We start from the raw sequence: 26,604 nt of genomic DNA, 5'->3' as shown, positions 1-26,604 counted from the left end.
CCTGATGTTCCAATAAAGAAGCGTTCTTACCTGTGACTGCTGTGCTGGAATTCGCTTTCATCTTTCTTTATATTCCAAGCCTGTATGAATACAAGTCTGTATTCTGGAACTGTATCACAAGTAAAAAACAAAGTGTTATCAATACAGTAAACCCTGGCTTTTGAGGTATTTGTTTCCTGGGGCCTTGGTACGGATTTCAGCTTTATTGAAGTACTAGTTTGTGGGACTATATATCTCAACATAGGGTTGAACCATTCCTGTCATGTGACACTACAACCCTAATCATCCATCATTCACTACAATCACACCCCTACTTTTGGCATAACAAACTTGACAAATTGTCAGCTTAGTTTCCACTTTATCTTTACCCCAAGCAATAATGTGAATCACTGAATAGAAGCACCCATTTCATCCAATGAGTTACACTTTCTACTGAATCTCTCTTTTCAGCTCTTTCTGATCTAAATGCTGCTGGCCAGGGGCATAACTATAGGGGCTACAGAGGTAGCAGCCGCGTCAGGGCCTAGTGCCTTAGAGGGCCCCAAAGCACATTAGCCCCATAAAAGACCAGTATTATAATTGGCATATGGGGCCCTGTTACAGATTTTGCATCGGGGCATAGAAGCTACAAGCTACACCTCTTCTGCTGGCAGACCAGATTGTATGTTCAACATGACAGTTCACCTTAATATATATTCCTCCATTTCTACATTGCCTTCTCTTTCTAGGACTTTCAAACTTCATGGCCTCCGAGGTCTCCTAAATCTAGTATTTAATATAAAACAGCCATTTCTTTTTTTTGCAGTATATTCCTCAAACCTTTTGGGAAGTATCTTGTAAAAGGTTGAGCGGCCTTAGCTAATTCCTCCAGTATTTTAATTTAGTCCCCGAGGACCAAGCTAATATCAGGCGTGTTTTTCTAAACTTAGTAAAGCTGGCAACCAATTATCAGCTTCATCATCAATGTACACACAGGAATTAGTGTGGCCAAACTGAATGTTATTCATCCTCAAATGAATGGGTTTACTTGAAGACCAATCTTCAAAATCATTAATAATAAATCCCTTTAAAGTTTGCGTTTGCATTATTTCCAAAACTAAATTAAAACTTGCTGTTCAAAGGCATCATAAAAAATTACGAGAAAGCTTAGAATGTAACACAAGAACTAACCTGTCTATATGACCTATATAAGAAAATGCCATTCTTGACATCAATTTACAGCTTACACAGCTGGTCACTGTATGTGCTGTATAAATATCTTTCATTTAATGATAAAAATGAAGTTGATGTTGTGGGACAAAGGTAAATAAAAAAGGTTTGGCGTTTCATATTTTCTCCATTGGCTCCAAGCTAACATCTGGGTACCGGGTTGTGGCCCAAAGAAAATGTCATGTGTCGACAATGGTGGTTTTTTTTGTTGTTGGTGTTTTTAGAGGAAAACAGTCTCTTTGAATCTACCCTCGGAATGTTTGTGTCCAGATGGATGCCATCAATAAGGAACTATTAATGCCAGCTGCAAGGAGCTAGGAAGCGATCACTAATGTTCATTAATGATGAAAGTCCCTTTTTTTTCATCGCCATATTTTGTGTCTCTATAAACATGATAGAGAACATCAGTTCATGATAAATGAGAAGGAAAGATAATGCTTCTAACCTGGTTACCGCCACACATGCTTGACACCATCTGAACTGAAGAAGTCTATCTTATAGTCTTTCTTATAGTCTAGGAAAAAAGTTTTTTATATATATATATCAACTGGCTCCAGAAAGTTAAACAGATTTGTAAATGACTTCTATTAAAAAATCTTAATCCTTTCAGTACTTATGAGCTTCTGAAGTTAAGGTTTTTCTTTTCTGTCTAGGTGCTCTCTGATGACACGCGTCTCGGGAAACGCCCAGTTTAGAAGAGGTTTGCTATGGGGATTTGCTTCTAAACTGGGCGTTTCCCGAGACACGTGTCATCAGAGATTACTTAGACAGAAAAGAACAACCTAAACTTCAGAAGCTCATAAGTACTGAAAGGATTAAGATTTTTTTAGTAGAAGTAATTTACAAATCTGTTTAACTTTCTGGAGCCAGTTGATATATATAAAAAAAAGTTTTTTCCTGGATAACCCCTTTAATGTAGAGCAACAAATTTAAGACACCGGCTTTACTTTCACAATTGAGACCTTGTAACACTAACAGGTCAAATGACACTGAGGAGAGAAAATGGCTTATTGGGCCTAATTTAGACTTTTCCAACAAAAGGGCTGTACTCACTTTTGTTGCCAAGGTTTAGACATTAAAGGGATACTCCAGTGGAAAACATTTTCTTTTAAATCAACTGGTGCCAGAAAGTTAAACAGATTTGTAAATTACTTCTATTAAAAAATCCCAATCTTTCCAGTACTTATCAGCTGATGTATAATACAATTTTCTTTTTGAATTTCCTTTCTGCCTGACCACAGGTGCTGCCTGCTGACAGGAGCAAATCCCCATAGCAAACCTCTCTTGCTCTAGACAGTTCCCGACATAGATAGAGGTGTCAGAAGAGAGCACGTATTGTCAGGCAGAAAGGAAATTTTAAAAAGAAAAGAACTTCCCGTGGAGCATACTGCAGTTGATAAGTACTGGAAGGATTGTTTTTTTTTTAATAGAGGTAATTTACAAATCTGTTTACTTTCTGGCACCAGTTGATTTAAAAGAAGATGTTTTCCAGTGGAGTACCCCTTTAAACACTGTTATACAGGCCGTGTACTCACTGCTTTACATTATAGCAGAGTGTCATTTCTTCAGTGTTGTCACATAAAAAGATACAATCAGATATTTGCAAAAATGTGAGGGGCGGACTCACTTATGGGAGATATGGTATATATAGATAGCAAAACATATATATATATATATATAAAAAATTATTGTACTGTTGAAGTTGGAAATAATGACCACTGAGCCTTAATGCCAAACGTTAAGTCCCTTCATTAACGGTTTAAAAAAGGTTTTTTCACGCCCCAATGGATGTGGACCGAGGTAAGCAGCAGGACCCTCTACACATTGGCGACTGCCAACCACCGGCTTTCCAAGTTTCTACTGCTATTACATGTGATATTTTTAAGGTCTTGGGTGTGATACGTTGTCCAGAATGATTTCTCAATTCAACCATGCATCTACCTATCTCAGCCATATGCATTGGCTGAAAATGACACTTTAGAATTGTAACGGGAAAACGTCAGATATTAAAATCCAGTGAAATCTTTAGTGAGCTGAAAATAGTCCATAGTTATGCTTTCAGATTGGCTTCAATTATATATTATTTTATTATAAGAAAATATGTAGAACCTAATCATTTTCCAAATGTCAGTAAGTGTGATTTCTTAAAATATTTTCCATCCAAATGTCTTCTCACGTTCCCAGCTGTCCTAGGACTAATATATTAGATTTCAAATCTGTATTAGAAACTGGGCAACTTCAGTAAGATACTTCATTTGTCTTTGAGTGTTTGTAAAATGTGTTTTTACTGGCATGTGCAGCATGTTAGTATGTTACCGCCATCCTACACATTACCAGTATTAACTTAATGAGGGAAAAGGACAAGGTTGTGAGAATTGTTTGAACTGCTGTTCACATGAATATCCGAGTCTATTTCCAAGAATGGCATTGTCACTTACTAATACTGTATGATAAACATGCTTTTTCCATCACATTGTGGTAAACGCAGTTTACTTTTCTCATTAACATAGGCCACATTTTGCTTCCAGTGCATTTTTCTATTTCCATCATCAAAACACTCTCAGAATTATCCAACCATGTAACTCGATGATAAGAGGGAAGAAAAGTGATCTGGCTTTATTTTAACTTGAATTCCTTTCATTGCACACATTATTGTCATGCATAAAGCATCTTAATTTAAAGGGGTACTCTGCCTCTAGACATCTTGTTCCCTATGCAAAAGATAGGGGATAAGATGGCTGATCGTGGGGGTCCCACCGCTGGGGACCCCTGCGATCTTCCTGCTGCACCCAGCATTTGTTTAGAGCATCGGGTACAGCACCGGAGTGTCTGAGGCTCGTGAAATCACCGCCATGCCCCGCTCGTGACGTCATGGCCACGTCCATGCAATGCAAGTCTATTGGAAGGCCGTCACGCCCCCTCCCATAGACTTGCATTGAGGGGGCTTGGCCATGAAGTCACGAGTAGGGCGTCGCCGTGACGTCACGAGCCTCCACCCCGCATTACCAGTCATCTGGCACGGAGGGAAATTTGCTCCATATACCGGATGTCTGGGGTGCCGCAGCCAGCAGAACCCCCGATCCTTTCTGAAATAAAACAAACTTATCATTGTCTTCTTCTTTGACCACCATTCCAGTGCCTATTACTTTTATTTATCAGGGTATGTAGTATATTTTAATACCTTTTGAGTAGGATTTTTTGCACAAGGTTTAAGCAGAAAATGCCTAAAGAATCCACAGAGAACTTTACTAGCAGATGACTGAAAAGCCTCTGGTGTGTTCTTTATATGTTTACGTAAGTTGGGAACACAGTTGCAAACATAATGCAGTCAAATAAAATCAAATTCTAATGTAGAAGGTCTCCACAGGCTGTCTTACTGAAGTGCAAATACCTAAACTTTTTACTCACTGCTTGTTGGGGCATAATACCCTTGGGTGCATAACTGCGACCGTAGGTCAACAGATAAAAGTGTATGCAGAGGGACACTTGTTCATCTTTCTCCTGAATAGAAATTAATGAATTATTTCCCTTAATGGGAACCTCTCACACAGGTTATGATGCGATCCCTGAGGGCAACATAATACAAACATATTATTGTCACCTGTCTGTCATATACACCCTGATGCACTGTAGGGTGGGGGAAGCTGCACCAGAAAGGACCAGACCACTGAATACAGCTTATCTGTTCCTTTTTTATGTTGTCGTCAGCGATGGCAGCATAACCTACATGACAGGTTTCCTTTAATTCTCTTTAATTTTGTAATCAGAATATTTAGCTTTAATAGTAAGAAAGATTAGATAATAAAATATACATTCTCCATAGGTTTCCTACAGCCTATCAGCCTATCAGATCTGCATCTCCATTGGCAGAATACAGGCTGATGAAATGCTGGCTGTACTCTTCTGATAGAGTCAGGAGACAATGGAAGGGAATTTCTGCTGCCTTACTTTATTATGAGATTACTTCCAAAAATAGAATCCACATCATGATATCACGACCAGTAGTGCCAAATGACAAACTCTGCTTCACTACATCTGTTTAATAAATATTACATTATACCAACTACTTGATGCATTCACTACATCTTGGCATTATGTCTTTACTAACAGTTTATATATTGCTCCAGTTTACTGTCACTTCTGTCTGAAGTAAAAATCTTGGGAAAAAAAAAACTTCAGTATCCACAAAGGAATATATTGTTCTTCAAAACAGTATTGTATTCGCATGGGTATGTCATGTGATACCTTTAGGATTGGAAGAAAGTCTATTTTAAATAGGTGATCTCACTGTTAATTCATTCATCAGACTTTTGCTTGTCAAAAATAGACTTTATGTACGTAATATTTATATGTGTTTTTCCCTGCAGAGGGCTCTTCATTACCATTCATGACCGTGGCCATATATCCACTCTAATGAAATCATGGCCTGAGAATGAGATTAAGGTAACGTATGCTTAGTTTTATGGAACTGTGAGTGGTCAGACATCTTTACCACATTGAATAGTTCATGTAAGGACATTCTTGTAGTAGTAAGCCATTATTTGACATTATCTCAACAGAAATCTGCTGTGCTGTCTCTTTATAATGGGGGCAGACTTTTCTTCTGTATTTTCGTTTGTACTAATATGCACAGTGTTCTTTCAGAATATGACTCTTGACATCACTGGATAAAGTCGATCTTTCCTTCCAAATGTCTCCCTTTATTGAGTGTTTGACACAAGTAATAGCAAAAAAGGAACACTTCAAAGATTTATTATAGTCTATAAAACCATATACAGGAGAGAAAAAAACTTTAAACATATATTCCCTATACTTTAAGTGCTGGAACATCACCTGCATGTTCTGTAGCAAAGTACCATTCCTATTTGTTGTATGTGAAATGTCAGAAAGATGCTTTCACAGTCCTCCTTTAAAGGGGTACTCCCGTGGAAAACTTTTTTTTTTTTAATCAACTGCTGCCAGAAAGTTAAACAGATTTGTAAATCACTTCTATTAAAAAATCTTAATCCTTCCAGTACTTTTTAGGGGCTGTATACTAAAGAGAAATCCAAAAAAGAAATGCATTTTCTCTGATGTCATGACCACAGTGCTCTCTGCTGACCTCTGCTGTCCATTTTAGGAACTGTCCAGAGCAGCATATGTTTGCTATGGGATTTTCTCCTGCTCTGGACAGTTCCTAAAATGGACAGCAGAGGTCAGCAGAGAGCACTGTGGTCATGACATCAGAGGAAATGCATTTCTTTTTTGGATTTCTCTTTAGTATACAGCCCCTAAAAAGTACTGGAAGGATTAAGATTTTTTAATAGAAGTGATTTACAAATCTGTTTAACTTTCTGGCACCAGTTGATTTAAAAAAAAATAAGTTTTCCACAGGAGTACCCCTTTAAGGAGTTGGATGTACACTCTACGTATTGTAAATGGCAAGCTGTACAAAGTCCTTATTATAGTTTATGTATTGCCGTACCTGAAGCTCATATCCCCTTGAATTAGACTTGAAAACATTGGACACTTCAGTAACTCCATAGCAATGGCATCTAGCTGGAATATAAATTTTGAGCTGCCAATTGACTGACCACACCAGAGTGAACAAATCACTAAGTTCAATTTACCATGTGCTATTTAGGAATAAAGCTGTAAATTCCACCAACTTATATTTTCCAAAATTACAAATTGTAGCATACAAACTAAGCTTGAAGTACTCTCAAACTTGAGAAAACAGACATTCCCATGAGAGTATCCAGCAAATTTGCTTGTATATTACAGATCGAAACTTGTATATCACAGATTGAAGAGGCTAATGTGGGCTTTTCAATGAATGCATGTGTTTAATAAGACTTGTTTTGTGTTTTGTGACTGTCCAGATTGACTCAGTTTTATGTGCAATGTGCTCTGATTCACAGCCCCCAAGTGGGAATTTTAAAGCTATTCAATGAGGGATGTTGTGATCATCTGATTCCTATGATCATGGCATAATGTTATTTTCAGAAAATATCTTACTATAGTGGCCAAGGTCACTATACTGTATGGGGATGTTTAATTTCAACAATACTTTTAAAAGATATCACATAAGCAGGTGTCTGGTTGTGGATACTTATTCTACTTAATATCACACAACTAGATGGGGTATTATGGAAGTGCACTTATCATTTATAACCTACAGCTATATTGAGAAACTTACATGTGTGGGTTTAGCCACATTGACTTGGCACACTATTCCATTCTGTCTAGTAACTGAATACATCAGCATGAAGACAGAAAACATGTTTATTTTCTTTGTTTTGTGCTTTACAGGCTGTTGTGGTAACAGATGGAGAGAGAATCCTTGGTCTTGGAGACCTTGGAAGCTATGGCATGGGCATTCCTGTTGGTAAACTGGCACTATACACAGCATGTGGAGGAGTAAGGCCTCAACAATGTCTCCCTGTGATGCTGGATGTGGGAACTGACAATGAGGTAGGTATCATATGTTTAATAAAAACAAAGCATTGATGATAATACAAGCAGTGGCGTAGCTATAGAGGTCGCAACGGGCCCCCCTTTCCACATTCACATGATGGCCGGTGCCGCCATCATGTTAATAAATCAGTATGACAGCCACAACAGCAGAGTCTGCATGAGGACCTGGGGCAACGCGGCGGCATCAGGACCTGGGATAGGCGGGACAGCGCGGCGGCATCATCACGCCGTGACTGTCCCACCCCTGCCTTGCTGCTGCATTGAATGAAGGAGGAGGGGCAGGGCACATACAACACCAAGTCCAGGAAGCTCTGCCCTTCTCCTTCCGCAGTGTAGCAGGTCTGCCCGTCTGCCTGGCCGCCCGCCTATCCATCTGCCCGGCCGCCTGCCCATCTGCCTGGCCCCCTGCCCACCCCGCTATCCTGCCAGGTAAGATTAAAACAATGTGCACAACAAACTTATAGCGCTGCAGGCATTACTGTGAAGTGAGCGTAGGAACTCCTGCCTTCACTTCATAGTAGTTTCACAAAGTGACATCATGACATCCTCTGACCTCAGGAGCCAGTGTTTTCCAACCATGGTGCCTTCAGCTGTTTTAAAACTACAACTCTCAGCATGCCCGGACAACCAAAGAGTGTTTGGGCATGCTGGGAGTTGTAGTTTTGCAACAGCTGGAGGCTCCATGGTAGGAAAACACTGGCTTACAGTAAATGCCTTAACTTATAGAAAAAAAAAATATTATGGAAAGCTCACTTATTACCATAAATCATCTTGTACAGATTAACATTAGGGTAGGGTCACACGTAACAGATTCTACGCTGCGGATCTGCCGATGACCCGACCCTATAGTGTGCCTCCAGCTGATTTCCCTCCTGTGTGCTGCTCACAGCAGCAATCTGCCTCTACAAGCAGCCACAAAGATTGCTGCTGCAAGCAGGACAACTGGGAAATTAGCTTGAACTTTTGTTTTTCCTCCTCACCTTCTAATAATCATAGCGCTTAAAATTTTCCACCTACAGACCCAAATGAGGGCTTGTTTTTTGCACCACCAATTTAACTTTGTAATGACATCAATAATTTCACAATAAAATCTACGCTGAAACCAGAAACAAAATATTTGTGTTTAAAATAGAAATAAAAAAAGGCATTTTGCAGCATTTTGGCACTTTTGGGGGCTTCTGATTCTATGCAGGGCACCTCTTGGTAAAAAATGAGACCTTATCTTTATTCTGTAAGTCCATATGATTAAAATGATACTCTATTTCTATAAGTTTGATTCTGTTTTACTTCTGTAAAAAAATTATTACTTTATGCACAAAACCTAGTAGGTTTAAAAATGTCCTTTAAAGCTCTTTTTGCACAAAGATACCGAAGTTTCCAGATTGGTGCTGTGGTCTTTTCTTTTTCCTTGTATTGTTTCCTGAACGGCAGTCTGAATGATCACCTGCACATACAGATCGTCCTAATGCTGACATCTGTGTTTCTCTACATTGATGATAATAGATGAAGACATATAGTTTTATGTATTTTTAATGATTCTTCATACTTAACCAAAAAAAGTAGCCAATATTTTTTTATGGAAATAAAAAAAATCTATCCCACAGTTCAATTTCCGTATGTTAGTGACACCAGATCCCCATAATTTAATTTAGGAATAATTCTAAGATTTCAAATGAAAGGGCAAGTGCATTAGGCTGTCATAGTTACAGATTGTAGCCACATATTTTTATAAGATAATATTTAATTTTGCTATTTAAATTATTATTTTTTCTTTCCACAAATTTTTGCACTGTAACATTCCCCATTTAAAGGGGTACTCCATTGCTAGACATCTTAGGCCCTATCCAAAGGAAAGGGGATAAGATATCTGATAGGGGGGGTCCCCGCAATCTCCATGCAGACACCTGGTGTCTGATCGCGGCCAGTGTTACATTGCAGGAAGCCCCTTTAATATAGAGTTAAACGTTCCTTTCTTGTCTTGTCCTATTAGTATAACATTTGTGTTACAGTAGTTTTGGTCATTCTGCTGTAAATATATTCACAAGCTGTAAAGTTTAAGAAGAACTATAACTCTTTCCTTAACCCGTGTAGGACGCAGGGAGTATAGGTAAGCCCCTGTGTCCTTGTACGCCCTGGTCGCGTTACCGGTATTTGAAGCATGCTCATAAGCTTTTGTTTGGTGCCTAAAACCAATTGTGTTTCTGAGCTCTATAGTCAGCCCCCCCCCCCCTTTTTTATTTTATTTATTTATTTTTTTTGCACTGATATGCATTGTCAGCTGTGAGTGAGACCTTATATAGACAAGGGTGTGTCTTTCCAAATCATATCCAGTCAACTGAATTTACCACAGGTGACACCAATCAAAGTGAAATAGGAGGCCCCCAGAGCTAAATTTCAGGAGTCATAGCAAAAGGTCTGAATGATTATGTCCATGCTAAATTTTAGTCTTTTATTTTTAATAAATTTGTAAAAATGTCTAATATTTTAGTTTCAAATTCTCATTAAGGGGTATTGAGGCAGAATTATGGGAGACAATAGGCCGAAAGATATAATATGAAAAAGTGAAAGGGTATGAAAACTTTCTGATTGCATTATATACAGCTACATCAATAAGAAGGTAACAAACAGTTATGACTGTTGAAGTGTGAGAATGAAAAAAATTGTAAAACTCCCGAGCATGTTTTCAAAGGTTTAATATTATATATAACAACTAAAAATGTTGAGGTTTAACAACCTTATTGTTGGACTTTTTATGTCTATATTGGATATTTAATCAAGAAAACTCTGTAGTAACCATGGCCTTTTTGAAAATGTTATTTGCCCACTGCCAAGAGAGTCTAAGTCACATTAATGGATTTAGACAGAAAAGGAGTACTTGATCCTTGAAATTTATACACTCTATAATATGCCTATTTGCTCATTTCCTGAAGGCATCCTTCGACAGGCCAAGAGAAACAAAACTCAGAATGTATTTTCACTAAGGCAGTTTATCCAGGTGTATTGGGAGTTTATATACATGGAAATATGCACTCTAACTTACATTGTTCTACCAGGATATTTAACACTGTCCAAGAAAGAAATAGATACATGGTCAACTGTCTGGCATGTCATAAATCACTAAAATACTTTTAAAGTAATGGCTAAAACAATTCATTTTTATACCTTTATTTGTTTGTTAAAGAGATAAATATTTGCATCTCTATAATTATATCTATTTGTATCTATCTATATATATATTTCATTACAGTAGAAGAGTAATCCAATGATCTACAGAACAACCATAGTTCTAAATTGTGATGACATATTCAGATAACAGGAATAAAATTATTGTAACCATCCATTTTACTGCCCAAGTTTGATAATATTCCAATAATATTAATGTAATCAATTCAAATAAGCTCAGTACCCAACATATACAATACGTTCACAATTTTTTTCCCCTCTGGTTCCTTCTTCTAGAAGTAATATACATGTGGTTTAGCAGAAACACTCATAACCCTAGAAGCTTCCAATAACTGCGAATAATCTTCAAGCTGTGTATCCATAAACAAAGCACGGTATTTGGGAAAGTAAAGCACGGTTTGCATGGGGTAAAATCTTCAATCACAATTTTGCATCACTTTTAGATCTTACAGATTCCCTCATTTTTAAATACGAAAATATTCTGCTCCCATTCACTGCCTTTCTTAAGATGTACATAAATGTGTCTGTTGTTATTCCAAAATCTCAAAGCTGCTTATGGTTGCCCAGCATTCAGTATGTCTATAAAAACGCACAGAAACCACAACTTCTGTAGGTAATAAAGTAGAGGTTCTGTAATGGAAAAAGGACTAGAGAACATATGAAAATTGTATGCAAATGACAGTAAATAAAGTTCTTCAAGGGACAGATAGAAATGAAAGTACATTTTATTACCTCAGTTTTCCAGGACATCATTTAAAGAACAGACTAATAATAGTGATGTGGCAACAGAGAACGTCGTGGTTGCAGTTCTTAATTGTCCTCTATGTTACAGCACTGGGATAATGGCATATCATAGCACAATATTTTTGCACAAAAAAGTTGTGTATTTTTTTTTATGACCGCAACACTATGTGGGCGTGGCATAACAGAAAGAGGGTGTGGATTTGCAAAAAGTGGGCATGGTCTCATACATTTGCCAGATTTACTAAGTCTTACGCTTAAGCTTTAGCTAAAATTTACATCAGCTCCTAACTAGCATAAATTTTAGTCAGAGGCGCATGGGCAACCACTAATGTGCCTCTGGGCAAACCTTAAGCCAGCTAGATAGTGTTTGCGCTAATACACCCTGAATGTCAGAAGTGGAAATTACCTCGACTCTGTGACCCAGCAGGGCACCCGCCCTAAAAAGGATAACCTCTGCCCCAAGCTACCCCTTTATATAGACCTAAATGTACTCTCTGGGTTTAAGCTAAAGAGTGGTTAGAGTAGTTTTTTCCCCTTCTAGCAGCACTTGCACAAATCTGAGAGAACAGAAGGTCACCTATTGTTTCCAATTTTGCATGAGGGTAAGAGACCTGCACCGAGCTGGTGCAAGGTTAATCCTCAAACCTCAGGGCACAACCTGATGATTAAAATAGTCCTCTGTACTCTGTACTTCCCACTGGAATTTAGTATGTTCCTTATAAAGTTAGGTAAGCTATCTTAAAGGGGGACTCCGCCCCTGGCATCTTATCCCCTATCCAAAGGATAGGGGATAAGATGTTAGATCGCCGCGGTCCCGCTGCTGGGGACCCCGGGGATCGCCGCTGCGGCACCCCGCTCTCATTACTGCACAGAGTGAGCTCGCTCTGTGCGTAATGACGGGCGATACAGGGGCCGGAGCAGCGTGACGTCATGGCTCCGCCCCTCGTGACATCACGACCCGTCCCCTTAATGCAAGTCTATGGCAGGGGGCGTGACGACCGCCACGCCCCCTCCCATAGACTTGTATTGACGGGGGCGGGCCGTGACGTCACGAGGGGCGAAGAGCCGTGACGTAACGATGCTCCGGCCCCTGTATCGCCAGTCATTATGTGCAGAGCGATCTCGCTCTGCGCAGTAATGATAGTGGGGTGCTGCAGCAGTGATCCCCGGGGTCCCCAGCAGCGGGACCCCGGGGATCTGACATCTTATCCCCTATCCTTTGGATAGGGGATAAGATGTCTAGGGGCGGAGTACCCCTTTAAGGCTTATGGTGTGTATTTCTTTTGTACAAAGGTTTTGTGAGGGGAGCAATTGAGAAAGACTGATCCTCCAGAGGGAGACCCAATGAATTGTTCTCATGAAAATAGTCTTACTTACGAAATTGAAGGAAAAATCTAATTTTGTCTTTTTTACCTGACATATTTTATTCTGCCCCCCCACTTTCCCCAACACCTAAGGTTTGTAGTGGTGATACTTTGCATACTATATTTGGGTGATTTATTCTGCCCATATGGATACTTATTATGGGTCCGCAGACAGTTCAGGTGGACAACCATGGGTTGTGGAATTGTCCACTTGACCACCAGGACCTCTGTAGTAAATATAGCCAAATCCTATACTATATGGTTGTATAATGGGTGCTTGATCTTTTTGGACAACACTGTACACTGGTGATGATTACTGGACAACTATTTTATTATCTGAAATCATTTTTACTCTTATTGTGACGTTGTTTATGGGGCCTATTCCTATGTAACTTTGTCGCCTATGTGAGATTATCACCTGAAATACTTAGACAGGGGCCGACTTGGCATTCATTTTATTATAAAGGACTCTTTCAACTGTTATTCTTATGCAGACAATGAGACCTAACTTGGTGTTATTGTGCTGCTGGATGTCTATTTAGCATTAATTATTTTTTGGTCTGGCCACGTAAATATGGGCTGATATGCCTGTACTTTAAGCAAAATGGTTTTGCACAATCCATTTACAGTGCTTGATTACAAGTAATACAAGATGCATGTTTATCTTTCCCCCTTTTTTTTTATTTCATAGGGGTTCTAGACTTGTGGCTAGCCTTACAACTTTTACATATGTTCAACCGCCATACATACTTCACCTGCCAAATACTTACCAGCCAAAAACTCTTTCCTCTGTGTTTATTTTTTTTAAGCGGTGTGGACTAACACGTCACACGCACCAAACAAGATTTGATGCAGATTGCTTCTGGCCAACACTCTACTTGATGTAACTTTACAAACTAGAAGTACATCCAGTGTCAGTTTTGGCGATCGGCTTGGCTGTAGGTGGGTTACATATTAAAATGCCTTATGATCAAACCATTGTTGGGACCCATTTTCTGTCAGTTTGAGCCACACTAGCCACTGCAGGGGACTCAACTACTTTACCATTGTGCTGCATATTTCTTGCATTGTTGCTCTTTATACTACTTTACTTTATTTCACTTGATTTGTACATACTAAATGTTATACCTTTGAACTGCTTTGTTGAACCATTTCTACTGCCTATTTCCCTGAGGATTCTGCCTATGCAGTTGAAACATGTAGGGATACACTCAGTAGGTTTTTTTTTAGTTTGTCTACAAAGGGGTAGCTAAGGGCAGGGTGCCCTTTTTAGGGTGAATGCCCCACTGGTTTCCTGTGCTAGCGGGGGTAGTCTTCCATAGAAAGTAGTATATACTTTTGTATTGATGTATTGTTTACCCTGGGATTCTTGCATAGATTCCTTCCAGTTTTGATTTCCTTGTTGTCGAATTGAGCCTTTGTTTGGCTGTGTTGTAGGGGATATTTTTTAGTGTCTTTGACATAAAAATTACATTTAAAGTAGGTGCACACTCCTTTTGATTTATTTCTGGACGTAGACCTGTATATTGATGTTAAACTACCATTATTGTCTTATGGGTTAAATTTGGTGCCGTGTCTAGTACTACAATGTATGCATGTGATATTTATTGTAAAGTTGTACAGCCGGTTTGTTAGCCGCAGTGTTTTAAATGTTTATGTTTTACTGATTGAAATAAAACAATTTTCAATAAACCGGAAACAGCTGTCTGCAGATGGGGGTCTTGTTTGGCTGATTTCCCTATATGATGTGTCAAGACTCTTTTATGGGTTGCATGTTGAGTTACAAGATAGTTACCTATAGGCACCACTAGAGAGACATTTGTCTTCCTTCTAAAGAAGAGCTAACTGTCAACTAAAGATAAAGATGTCAATGTAAACAGCAATAAATTGTTCATATATTTCTAGCAAATATATGATACTTCTGTATGTATAAAATACATATTTCTCACAAGAAACATTTAGAGTATAAGCAGTCAGTAACTAAGCTTTGGCCAAGACTTTAAGGAAAATACAGTGTGATTCATGTGGCCAATATAGAAAAATCCCACAAGTCGGGGATTTTTCTCCAGGGTAATGTTTTGTGAACACACAAAAATGGATTATCTAATGTACTATGAGGTCACTCACCACACATTCTGACCTATTTTTCTCATGATGCTTTACAGTCATGAAAGCTTCTGATAATAAATAAAATATCATGTGAAAGCAGAAAATAAAGCTAAAGTCATGACTCAGAATAACTAGGGACCAAATCAAAGAAATACTTCCCTTGTTTCCTATACTGCTTTACTTCAGCATTTTATTAATATAAAGTGATGAAAACATATTGGCTTTTTGTATCTTTATGGAACACTGTAAATTGCTTGGCACTTCTCTGATGACTATGGGATTTTCTAGAATGGCTGAAATGGGAATTGACCTTTATGGCTTCATCGTTGTATGTAGAATATACAGGGACTGAAGACCTGTCTAAAAATAGTGTGCCTTGGGCCCAGGAGAGGAAATGATTTGAGGGGCCTTCCATTTTTAATGACATCTCTGAACTATGTTATAAGCCCATAAGAATTGTCCCTTCCATTAAATAAAGTATAGCATCAGCTACAAATTGAGTTTTCTTGTGCCACACCTTTGGGGCCCATTTTTTGTCAGAACCTGGGCCACTAGAGGATCCTCTTGTATGCCCCTGGGATGCGTCCATCTGACCTTATCAATTTACTGTCAACTGTTCATATAGAATCTTTCTCATAACATAACAGAGGTAGAACTGCAAGCCAGCATTATGTGCCATTATAGTGTAATATGTAGATTTCTATAGAATGGCATGTAACCTTGCTAAGACAGATTCTTCTACATCTACAACTACCTGCAGTCAACTAGATAAGCCTGGTCCATATATTCAGGTTGATGGGATTTGTAGATTAAATGTTTTTTTGTTTGTTTTTTCAAACAGAATAGGCATATGTTGGAATACTGGGGTCTCGGAATGAAGTTGAGTTGAGGAATTATTGATGCAGAAAAATTACTGTGACCCCTACCATACATTAATATGTGGGCCCAGGTCCCTCTTCCTTCTCATCAGCATAACTGTGATAAAGAGGATATTACATATTATGGTGGTTGAGCATGTGCTGGTGTAGGGGAATGGGGAACTCTATATGAATGGTTGAAGGACCACATCAACCCAATATTTATTACCTATTTCATGGCTAGACTATAAATATTTATTTTGGGAAATGCCAGAAAACTCTTGTAAATTGTTATTTTATACAATTCTTTGTCTCCAGAGAGAAAAGACAATTATAAAAGTTATTTCACAGAAAATGGCAATACTGATACTAATAAGCACAACTCTTCAATAAGTTATACTCAATCATTTTGCTATGTACCAGCATCCTGTCAGGAAAATGTACCTCAGTTTTCTTATTGTTCAGTTGATTCTACTTTATATTTTTATAGGCTTTGAAAAGCTTTGGAATCTTGCTGTGAATTTATCATGGTGCAAAAAGATTTTCTGCAAAGGTCTTTATTACAAATTTAGCTTAGCTTTTCTCACACAAAAATCTTCTTCCTTTACAGATTTTTGTGTGACCTCTGCATTCTCTTTACACTTAAATACAACCTATATGATTTCGCCCTTCCCCTTCCACTAATTTTATCTAGTATATATATTAAATTTTTTTGGGCATGGTTCTGATGTCATATACGTATTTTCTTTTTTCATTACATGTGGATTGTTGAGTGGTGAAAATGTTGAATTCTGCATTACCCACCTTGCAGGGCTGGACTGGGTGTGTAAACCAGCCCTGGAAAAAAAAGTATAGCTCCCCCACATTAGGTGCAGTATAGTTCCCCCACATTAGGTGCAGTATAGCTCTCCTCATTAGGTGCACTATAGTCCCTCACATTAGGTGCAGTATAGTCCCCCACATTAGGTGCAGTATAGTTCCCCACATTAGGTGCAGTATAGTTCCTCACATTAGGTGCAGTATAGTTCCCCACATTAGGTGCAGTATAGTTCCCCCACATTAGGTGCAGTACAGTTCCCCACATTAGGTGCAGTATAGCTCCCCACATTAGGTGCAGTATAGTCCTCCACATTAGGTGCAGTACAGTTCCCCCACATTAGTTGCAGTATGGTTCCCCACTTTAGGTGCAGTATAGCTCCCCACATTGGGTGGAGTACAGTTCCCCCACAGACATACAGCCTTCAGCCATATACAGTGTATATGTTACTATTAATTATCATAACTTATCTCATTGTTATTCTCTGAAAACATATTGACTATCCCAGCTTATACAATATCTGGTTGATATAATACAATTATACAGTTTTATGTTATAACCTCACGAGTGATAATCTCTTGAAGGCATATGCGATATTAATATGTATTTCTGTATTACCTTTTCATTTTATTTTGGTCATTGTGTTTAGTTGGTCTAACTTTCTGTTTGTAATAATTCTGAAAAATTTCAATAAAAATCATTTAAACCCACTTCAGTTTTTCCGACCACTGCTCTGGGGTCACAATCTACTGCTATGGCCTATAGGTAGATTGTGACCCCGGAGCGGTGGTCGGAATACTGAAGATGACGTGCCGCTGGTCACTTACGATGCACGCGCGTCCTCCTCACCGCCCGCTCGGCTCTGTTACTATGGGCGCACGCACGGGATGTCAGTGACATCCCTGCATGCGTTACCTCCTGGTGGCCCTTGCGTTTTTAAAGTTAAGGCGGGGCCGGTGGCCACAGAGAGGTAACCAGGGCATCCTTGTGTCCTGAAAAGATTTTCTGGGAAACAGGGATGTCCCTAATGTGACGCAGCCACATCTCAAAGCGGCCCCAGGTCCGGCGGCCCACCAGGAAATTTCCCGGTATCCCGATAGGCCAGTGCGGGCCTGCCGCCTTGCACTGTTTTCAGAATAAATACAGATGCACTAGTACAAAAACATAAGAATCTATTGGAATGGATATCTTTTTCTCTACTCTGCATATCACTATGTGATCCTCCTATTCATAGCATTTATTATAATACATCTAAGATTTAAGATTATATATCTTAGGGACGGTTCACAAATAAATACATTTATCAAATCTTGTGGAGAGTCAAAGTTGCCCAGTTGTCCATAGCAACCAATCAGCTTCTTTCTTTCATTTTTCAGAGGCCTTGTAAAGAATGAAAGAAGCAAGCTGATTGGTTGATATGGGCAACTTTGCCTCTCCACAGATTTTGTTAAATCTCCCCTCTAGTCTATTCATTTCTATGGACACAACATGGGTATGCCACGATATATGGTTTTCAAGCGTATAGACATTCTATAAACATATTGGGAGACATTTATCATTATTGTCTTTGGTAAGCAAGTTTTGAAGTAATTTTTTTGCTTTAGTTTTGCTTATGTGCTACATATTTATCATACTATCACAGGGGGTTGATAAATTTGGAGCATATGAGCAAAAAAGTCGCAGCTGAGACTTAGTGAGACTTTTTTTTGCGACTTTTTAAATTTGCTCACGTACCAGAGTTTTGTACTCCAGGTCAGACCTGGAGTAGACTTGAGACTTTTTTTTGCCTACGTGTGGCATTCGCACATCGTAAATCCGTGACCACTGCAAAGTGAAAACTGAAATTTGCTTATGTAAGGCTGTTTACAAATTTTTATGCGCAAGGCTTAAGCAAAAAAAGGCTCTGAATACCTTGATACGTGTTCCAATAAATTTTTACGTTCAGTAGTATTTTATTTCTTCAATGGCCATTCCTGAGTTGTATGACATTATTATTATTAACAATTTTATCTTTAATAATTGTCTCCATGTATTTATGGTATTTGATTAACATATTATAAGAAACGTACTTAAGGACTTGCCATTTATGTGCCCTATTCTGCTGGCAGAATCTTTATAAAAGCACACTGATCTTATTTTGTCCAGTAAATCCTTTTTTAACCTGTTCAGGACCCCGGGCATACCGGTACGTCCTGACACCCTGGGTCTTAAGGACCCAGGACGTACATGTACGTCCGTGGGAATTTCGGTCCCCCCATGTCGGCGATCGGCGCAAATCGCAAGTGAATTCACACTTGCGATTTGCGCCTATTCCAGGTCATACGAGTCTATGGTGACCCGGAAAATAAGGGGGATCGCAGTTTTCAAAGACACCTACGATCCCCCTGAAGGGATAGGAGTGAGGTGGCAGGGGTGCCACCCCTCCTATCCCTACTATTGGGCATCAAAAGCGACGGCAAATAGCAGATCGGGGGGGGGCGTAACTTTCACTTTCCCCGTCCTGCCCACCCACAATAGGCGGGGCAGGACGGGGAAACCGAATGGGACCAGGCGCCGAAGTCCACCTACCCATCGGAGGAGGCTGCGGGACGCGATCGGCTGCGGTGATCGGCGCAGGCATCATGTGCTTGCGGCTTGCTCCCTGGATCCTACGGAAGCCGGTGAGTTGCCTAGCAACATCTGGAGGGCTACAGTTTGAGAGCACTATACAGTGGTCTCTACACTGTAACCCTCCAGATGTTGCGAAACTCCCAGCATGCCCAGACAGCTGTTTGAGCATGCTGGGATTTGCAGTTTTGCAACAGCTGGAGGTCTACAGTTTAGAGACCACTGCACAGTGATCTCTATACTGATCTTGCAAAACTGCAACTCCTTGCATGCCCACACAGCTGTTTGCTGTCTGGGCATGCTGGGATTTGTAGTTTTGCAACATCTGGAGGTCCACAGTTTGGAGATCACTGTGAAGTGGTCTCTAACTGTAGCCCTCCAGATGTTGTAAAACTGTAAATCCCAGCATGCCCAAACAGCTGTCTCGGCATGCTGGGAGTTGTAGTTCCGTACCTCCAGCTGTTGCATAACTACATCTCCCAGCATCAGTACATGCTGGGAGTTGTAGTTTTGCAACAGCTATAGGCACACTGGTTGGAAAAAACTGAGTAGGGTAAAACACTACATATACACCCCCTTACACTGTCCCCCCCAATAAAAATGAAAAACTTATTGTACGGCAGTGTTTCCAAAATGGAGCCTCCAGCTGTTGCAAAACAACAACTCCCAGCATTTCCGGACAGCCACTGACTGTCCAGGCATGCTGGGAGTTTAGCAACAGCTGGAGGCACCCTGTTTGGGAATCACTGGCGTAGAATACCCCTATGTCCACCCCTATGCAATCCCTAATTTAGTCCTCAAATACGCATGGTGCTCTCTCACTTCAGAGCCTTGTCGTATTTCAAGGAAAGAGTTTAAGGCCACATATGGGGTATTTCCGTACTCGGGAGAAAGTGCACTACACATTTGGGGGGCTTTTTCTCCTTTTACCCCTTATGAAAAGGAAAATTTGGGGGCTACACCAGCCTGTTAGTGTAAAAAAAAATTACACTAACATGCTGGTGTTGCCCCATACTTAAAAGGAAAAAAGGACCCCCAAAATTTGTAACGCAATTTCTCCTGAGTACGGAAATACCCCATATGTGGGCGTAAAATGCTCTGCGGGTGCACAACAAGGCTCAGGAGTGAGAGCGCACTATGTACATTTGAGGCCTAAATTGATGATTTGCACAGGGGTGGCTGATTTTACAGCGGTTCTGACATAAACGCAAAAAAAGAAATACCTACATGTGACCCCATTTTGGAATCTACACCCCTCACGGAACGTAACAAGGGGTATAGTGAGCCTTAACACCCCACAGGTGTTTACCGTATATACTCGAGTATAAGCCGAGTTTTTCAGCACGATTTTTCGTGCTGAAAACACCCCCCTCGGCTTATACTCGAGTGAACTCTCCGTCCTCAGTGGTCTTCAACCTGCGGACCTCCAGATGTTTCAAAACTACAACTCCCAGCAAGCCCGGGCAGCCATCGGCTGTCTGGGCTTGCTGGGAGTTGTAGTTTTGAAACCTCTGGAGGTCCGCAGGTTGAAGACCATTGCGGCCTTCGACATCATCCAGCCCCCCCTCTCACCCCCTTTAGTTCTGTACTCACCTCCGCTCGGCGGGACGGTGCTCCGCTGGTCCGGTGCTGCCGGTGGGGAGGTCATCCGGTGGGATAGTGGTTCCGGGCTGCCATTTTCACCGGGGGGGCCTCTTCTCCGCTCTTTGGGCCCGGAATAGTCACGTTGCCTTGACGACAACGCAGGGGACGTTCATTACCAACGTCCGTCTGCGTCGTCGTCAAGGCAACGCCTCTATTTCGGGCCCGAAGCGCGGAGAAGAGGCCCCCCGGTGAAGATGGCAGCCCAGAACCACTATCCCACCGGACGACCTCCCCACCGGACAGTCCTGCAGCACCGGACCAGCGGAGCACCGTCCCGCCGAGCGGAGGTGAGTACAGAACTAAAGGGGGTGAGAGGGGGGGGGGGGGGGCTGGATGATGTCAAAGGCCGCAGTGGTCTTCAACCTGCGGACCTCCAGAGGTTTCAAAACTGCAACTCCCAGCAAGCCCGGGCAGCCATCGGCTTGCTGGGAGTTGTAGTTTTGAAACCTCTGGAGGTCCGCAGAAGACCACTGTATCAGACATTGACAAGCGGTGATGATGAAGGTGGGAGGGGGGCTGATGACAAGGGGATGATGACAAGGGGATGATGAAGGGGGGGTGGGATGATGACAAGGGGATGATGAAGGGGGTGTGGGATTATGACAAGGGGATGATGAAGGGGGGTGGGGATGATGACAAGGGGATGATGAAGGGGGTGGGATGATGACAAGTGGATGATGAAGGGGGGTGGGGATGATGACAAGGAGATGATGAAGGGTGGGGGTGGGGATGATGACAAGGGGATGATGACAAGGGGAAGATGAAGGGGGGTGGGGATGATGACAAGGGGATGATGACAAGGGGATGATGAACGGGGGGTGTGGGATGATGACAAGGGGATGATGAAGGGGGGTGATGACAGGCGGTGATGATAAAGGGGGGGATGATGACAGGCGGTGATGATGAAGGGGGGATGATGACAGGGGTGATGATGAAGGGGGGATGATGACAGGTGGTGATGATGAAGGGGGGATGATGACAGGCGGTGATGATGAAGGGGGGATGATGACAGGGTGATGATGATGAGGGTGTTAATGACGGGGTCTGGATGATGACAGTGGGGATGATGTATTTCCCACCCTAGGCTTATACTCGAGTCAATAACTTTTCCTGGGATTTTGGGGTGAAATTAGGGGCCTCGGCTTATATTCGGGCCGGCTTATACTCGAGTATATACGGTAATGAAAATTCTTCAAGGGGAAATTTTCACAAGGGAAAATAGGAAAAAGGCCCCCCAAAATTTGTAACCCATTTTGTGGATGTGAAGTGCTCTGCTGGCTCAGAAATGTTCAGAAGAGAAGGAGCACCACTGGGCATTTGAAGAGAAAATTTGTCCGGAATTGAAGGCCACGTGTGTTTACAAAGCCCCCATAGTGTCAGAACAATGGACCCCCCCCCCCCCACACATGTGACCCCATTTTGGAAACTACACCCCTCATGAAATGTAATAAGGGGTACAGTGAGCATTTACGCCCCACAGGTGTCTGACAGATTTTTGGAACAGTGATCCGTGAAAAGGAAGAATGTAATTTTTCACTTGCACAGCCCACTGTTCCAAAGATCTGTCAAACGGGTGTAGTTTCCAAAATAGTATGCCATGTGTTTTTTTTTTGTTTTTTTGCTGTTCTGGCAGCATAGGGGCTTTCTAAAGGTGACATGCCCCCCAAAAACCATTTCAGAAAAACTCACTCTCCAAAATCTCACTGTCGCTCCTTCCCTTCTGAGCCCTCTACTGCACCCGTCGAACACTTGACATACACATATGAGGTATTTCCTTACTCGAGAGAAATTGGGTTACACATTTTAGGAAGATTTCTCTCCTTTTACCCCTTGTAAAAATTCAATAACTGGGTCTACAAGAACATGCCAGTGTAAAAAATGAAGATTTTGAATTTTCTCCTTCAATTTGCTGCTATTCCTGTGAAACACTTAAAGGGTTAACAAACCTTTTGAATGTCATTTTGAATACTTTGAGGGTGCAGTTTTTATAATGGGGTCATTTATGGGGTATTTCTAATATTAAGACCCTTCAAATCCACTTCAAAACTGAACTGGTCCCTGAAAAATTTTGATTTTGAAAATTTTGTGAAAAATTGGAAATTGCTGCTGAATTTTGAAGCCCTCTGATGTCTTCCAAAAGTAAAAACATGTAAACTTTATGATGCAAACATAAAGTAGACATATTGAATATGTGAATCAATATAACATTTATTTGCAATATTCATTTTCCTTGTAAGCAGAGAGCTTCAAAGTAAAAAAAAAAAAAAAATGCAACATTTTCAATTTTTTCATCAAATTTTGGAAATGATGCAAGTATCGACAAAATTTTACCACTAACATAAAGTAGAATATGTCACAAAAAAACTGTCTCGGAATCAGAATGAAAGGTAAAAGCATCCCAGAGTTATTAATGCTTAAAGTGACAGTGGTCAGATGTGCAAAAAATGGCCGGGTCCTACAGTGAAAATTGGCTGGGTCCTTAAGGGGTTAACAGATGAGTACTATATACAGTAATTGTTGTTGCAGCCCTGTGGCATCCTCTATTTTCATATGTTATATGTGACTGAGCATGGAAAAGTACAGAATCTGCTTTTTAATTTCCTGTTAGGCATCAGGAATTCTCTTGTCTGGATGCAGCAAGCAGGACAAAATGCATACAAAAAGTGCTTTTAAAACCTGAGTTTTGCCCCCTCTGGCATCATGCAGTAACTTAACAATGTATCAGCTTAAACATCTGTCATCTTGTCTTCAGGATCTTCCAGATGTAAATGCAATTGATCTTATATAAATTCCAACTCTACATAAAATTATCATCACATTATTTATTACCAGAGTTTAGAACAGGGGTACTCAACTATTTTTAGCTGGTATAGGTCCAAGCTAAGCGCTAAGGCCTGGTTCCCACCTAGTGGCCACAGTGCCATGAAGGATATAGTTAAATGACTGAACTCTGGAGGATGTAAATGTACTGCTTCCTGTATTTTCTGAAAAGACTGCCTCCAAAAGTTTGTTGCTTCTTTTGCTTTCCTGTTGGTAAAGCTAAATTTTTTTTCTTTGGGTCAAAATAAATTTTCCCTTCTTTTCTCCCCTTCCCTAACTTCTCTTATCTTTTCACAGCATGTCGTCGGCTGACGGTTCCCAGGAGGCACCCTCTAAAATGACCGCCTCCAAAAGCAAGCATTTAGTGCAGTGACTGCCTGGCACTTCTTGACAGTTATCAATACTCCCGTTGTCCGCCCTGCTGTGCCCATACTCAGACCCAGCAAGAGCCGACTATGCAGGGTATGGTCGTCTGGGTCAAACATTTTGTGTCAACTAACATGAACACCATGGGGGCCTCTATGGAAAAGCTAAAGCAGCTGGTGACCACCAAACTTGCAAGACCACCTTCACCACCGAGGTCCTTGGAGGTGTCTGGGAAAGCAGCCCGTGAGGATTCCCAATCCTCATCCTCTGAGGAAGAAGACAAATTCCAGTATTTATTATTTCCTGAGAAAACTCAGTGGCTGCTTAGGTCTAACAGATCAGGGGCCCATGATGTTGACGGGGTGAAGCCTCTACATGTGCCTCTAAAGGGCCTAGGGCTTTTAAAGCAGATGATTCCCTCTTGTCTTTGATGAAGACTGAGTGGAAGAAGCCAGAGAAAAGTCCCGTTCTTACCAAGCGCTTTAAAGGCATGTTCCCTATGAAGGAGGACCAAGTATCTTCCTGGGGTGGATTCCTAAGGTGTATTTGGCCATCTGAAAATTATCTAAGCGGACCATGGTTCCCTCTGATGATGGCTCTAGCCTTCAGAATCCCATGGATCGCAAGGCCGATTGAGCTTTTAGGCACGCTTATTCGACTGCCTCGGCTTCCGCTTTGGTAGCGATAGCCTCTTTGGAGGTAGAAAAAGTTTCTGAGAACTAGATTTTTTCAGATACAGTCCGACCTAGACCAAGGGGTCTCTAGGGGTGACATTTTGGCCTCTTGTAAAATGGCTAGTTTGGCTATAGATTTCCTTTGCAATGCCGCCCCTCAGCAGCTGAAGCTTGCCTCTAAATCTATAGCCCTGTCCTCAGGGGGGCGTCGACCCTTGTGGCTTAAACCTTGGAGGTCTGATACCTCCTCTAAACACACTTTGTGTGCAATGGCTTATGAGCCTGTCATCCTCTTTGGGTCTGAACTCGGCCTCATAATGGAGGGGCTGTCTGATGGTCGAGGCAAAAGGTATGGAGCCAGATCAGGCTCCCAAACCAAATCCCAGAAAGACTGGAGGGCCAAAAGACAAAGGGGCAATAGACGCTTCAGGGGTTCCAAGGGTGGAAAGTCCTCGGCGCCCTAACTAGCGGCCTCTTCGAGACTCTTGGATGATTGCCAGTGCTCCCAATCTGCCCCAATTCCTTGTCCATCTTTTCCTCTAGGCAGTCACCTTCAACATTTCTTAGATGCCTGGAGACTTCACATTCAAGACCCTCCGGGTCATCTTGGAAGGGTACAGAGTGTAATTGGAGAATATTCCTCCCAAAAAGTTTGTAAGAACCTGGGTTCTACCTTCAAACAAACAGAAATTATTGGAAACTTATATTCTGGAATATCTCCAGAAGGGGGCCTTGGAGTAAGTTCCCTACCAAGAGCAGGGTTCTGGCATTTATTCTCCAGTGTTCCTAATTCCCAAGGTCACCGGGGATTGGAAAATGATCATAGTCCTAAGGTTTTTCAACCGGCCTATCAGACGGAAGCGTTTCCATATGGAAACGATTCAGTCAGTTGTCAAACTTCACATGCCAGGAGATTTCCTGGCAACCTTGGACCTCAAGGATGCTTATCCTCATATCCCCATCAACCCTGGGTCCAGAAGATTCTTAAGGATCGCTGTTCAAGTTCAGGGAGTTTTAAGGCGCTATCAGTTTGTTGCCCTACCGTTTGGATTTTCTTCGGCCCACACACATTTACCAAGGTAGTAGTCCCTTATCTAAGCCTCCTCTCAAGCGATCCTGTCCCAACACATTCAGACGGCTGTGTCCTTTCTCCATCAACTAGGCTGGATAATCAATTGGAACAAGTCCAATCTCCAGTCAGCTACATCAGTGAAATTCCTAGGATTTCTGATAGACTCCATGGCAATGACTATTCATCTATCTACCGAAAGAAAGCTATGGGTTCAGAACACAGCCCAATCACTCTTAGTTCCCAAGAGGGTAACTCGCTTTTTAATGAGAATGTTGGGACAAATGTGTGTAACCGTGGAGGCGGTAGCTTGGGCTCTATGGCACCTACGTCGGCTTCAGGCAGAGGTATTAGCCAAGTGGGATCACAGTCCGGAGGCACTAAATTCCGTGCACTCCCTGCCCCCTTAAATCCGGTCCTCTCTGAGATGGTGGGTTCACCTTCAGGAAGGCAAATCCCTGATCCAAGCCGTTTGGATCATACTTACCACAGACGCAGCCCTTGTAGGTTGAGCAGCACATCTTCTGGACAAAACAGTCCAATGGACTTGGTTTCCCCAGGAGAAGACACTGTCTTCGAATCTCCTTTAGGTTGGCCTTGTTTCACTTTACCCCTTATATTCAAAGCAATGCAGTGAGAGTTCAGTCAGATAGCATGACGGCTGTTCTATACATCCACAAACAGG

The 26,604-nt window shown here is 41.3% G+C and overlaps 1 protein-coding gene across 1 annotated transcript in view; it reads left to right on the top strand.

Annotated features, from left to right (window-relative positions):
• Nucleotides 1-26,604, top strand: part of ME1 (malic enzyme 1) — a 322,523-nt gene that overhangs the window by 159,823 nt on the left and 136,096 nt on the right. The window contains exons 4-5 of the mRNA XM_056565973.1: nt 5,577-5,652; nt 7,501-7,662. Coding sequence (XP_056421948.1) covers nt 5,577-5,652; nt 7,501-7,662 — 238 coding nt within the window. The remainder of the gene's footprint in view (nt 1-5,576; nt 5,653-7,500; nt 7,663-26,604) is intronic.

This window comes from Hyla sarda, chromosome 3, assembly GCF_029499605.1.
Source record: "Hyla sarda isolate aHylSar1 chromosome 3, aHylSar1.hap1, whole genome shotgun sequence".
Classification (NCBI taxonomy): domain Eukaryota; kingdom Metazoa; phylum Chordata; class Amphibia; order Anura; family Hylidae; genus Hyla; species Hyla sarda.
Note: the sequence above shows the minus strand (reverse complement) of the source record. Positions and strands in the feature narration are given on the sequence as shown.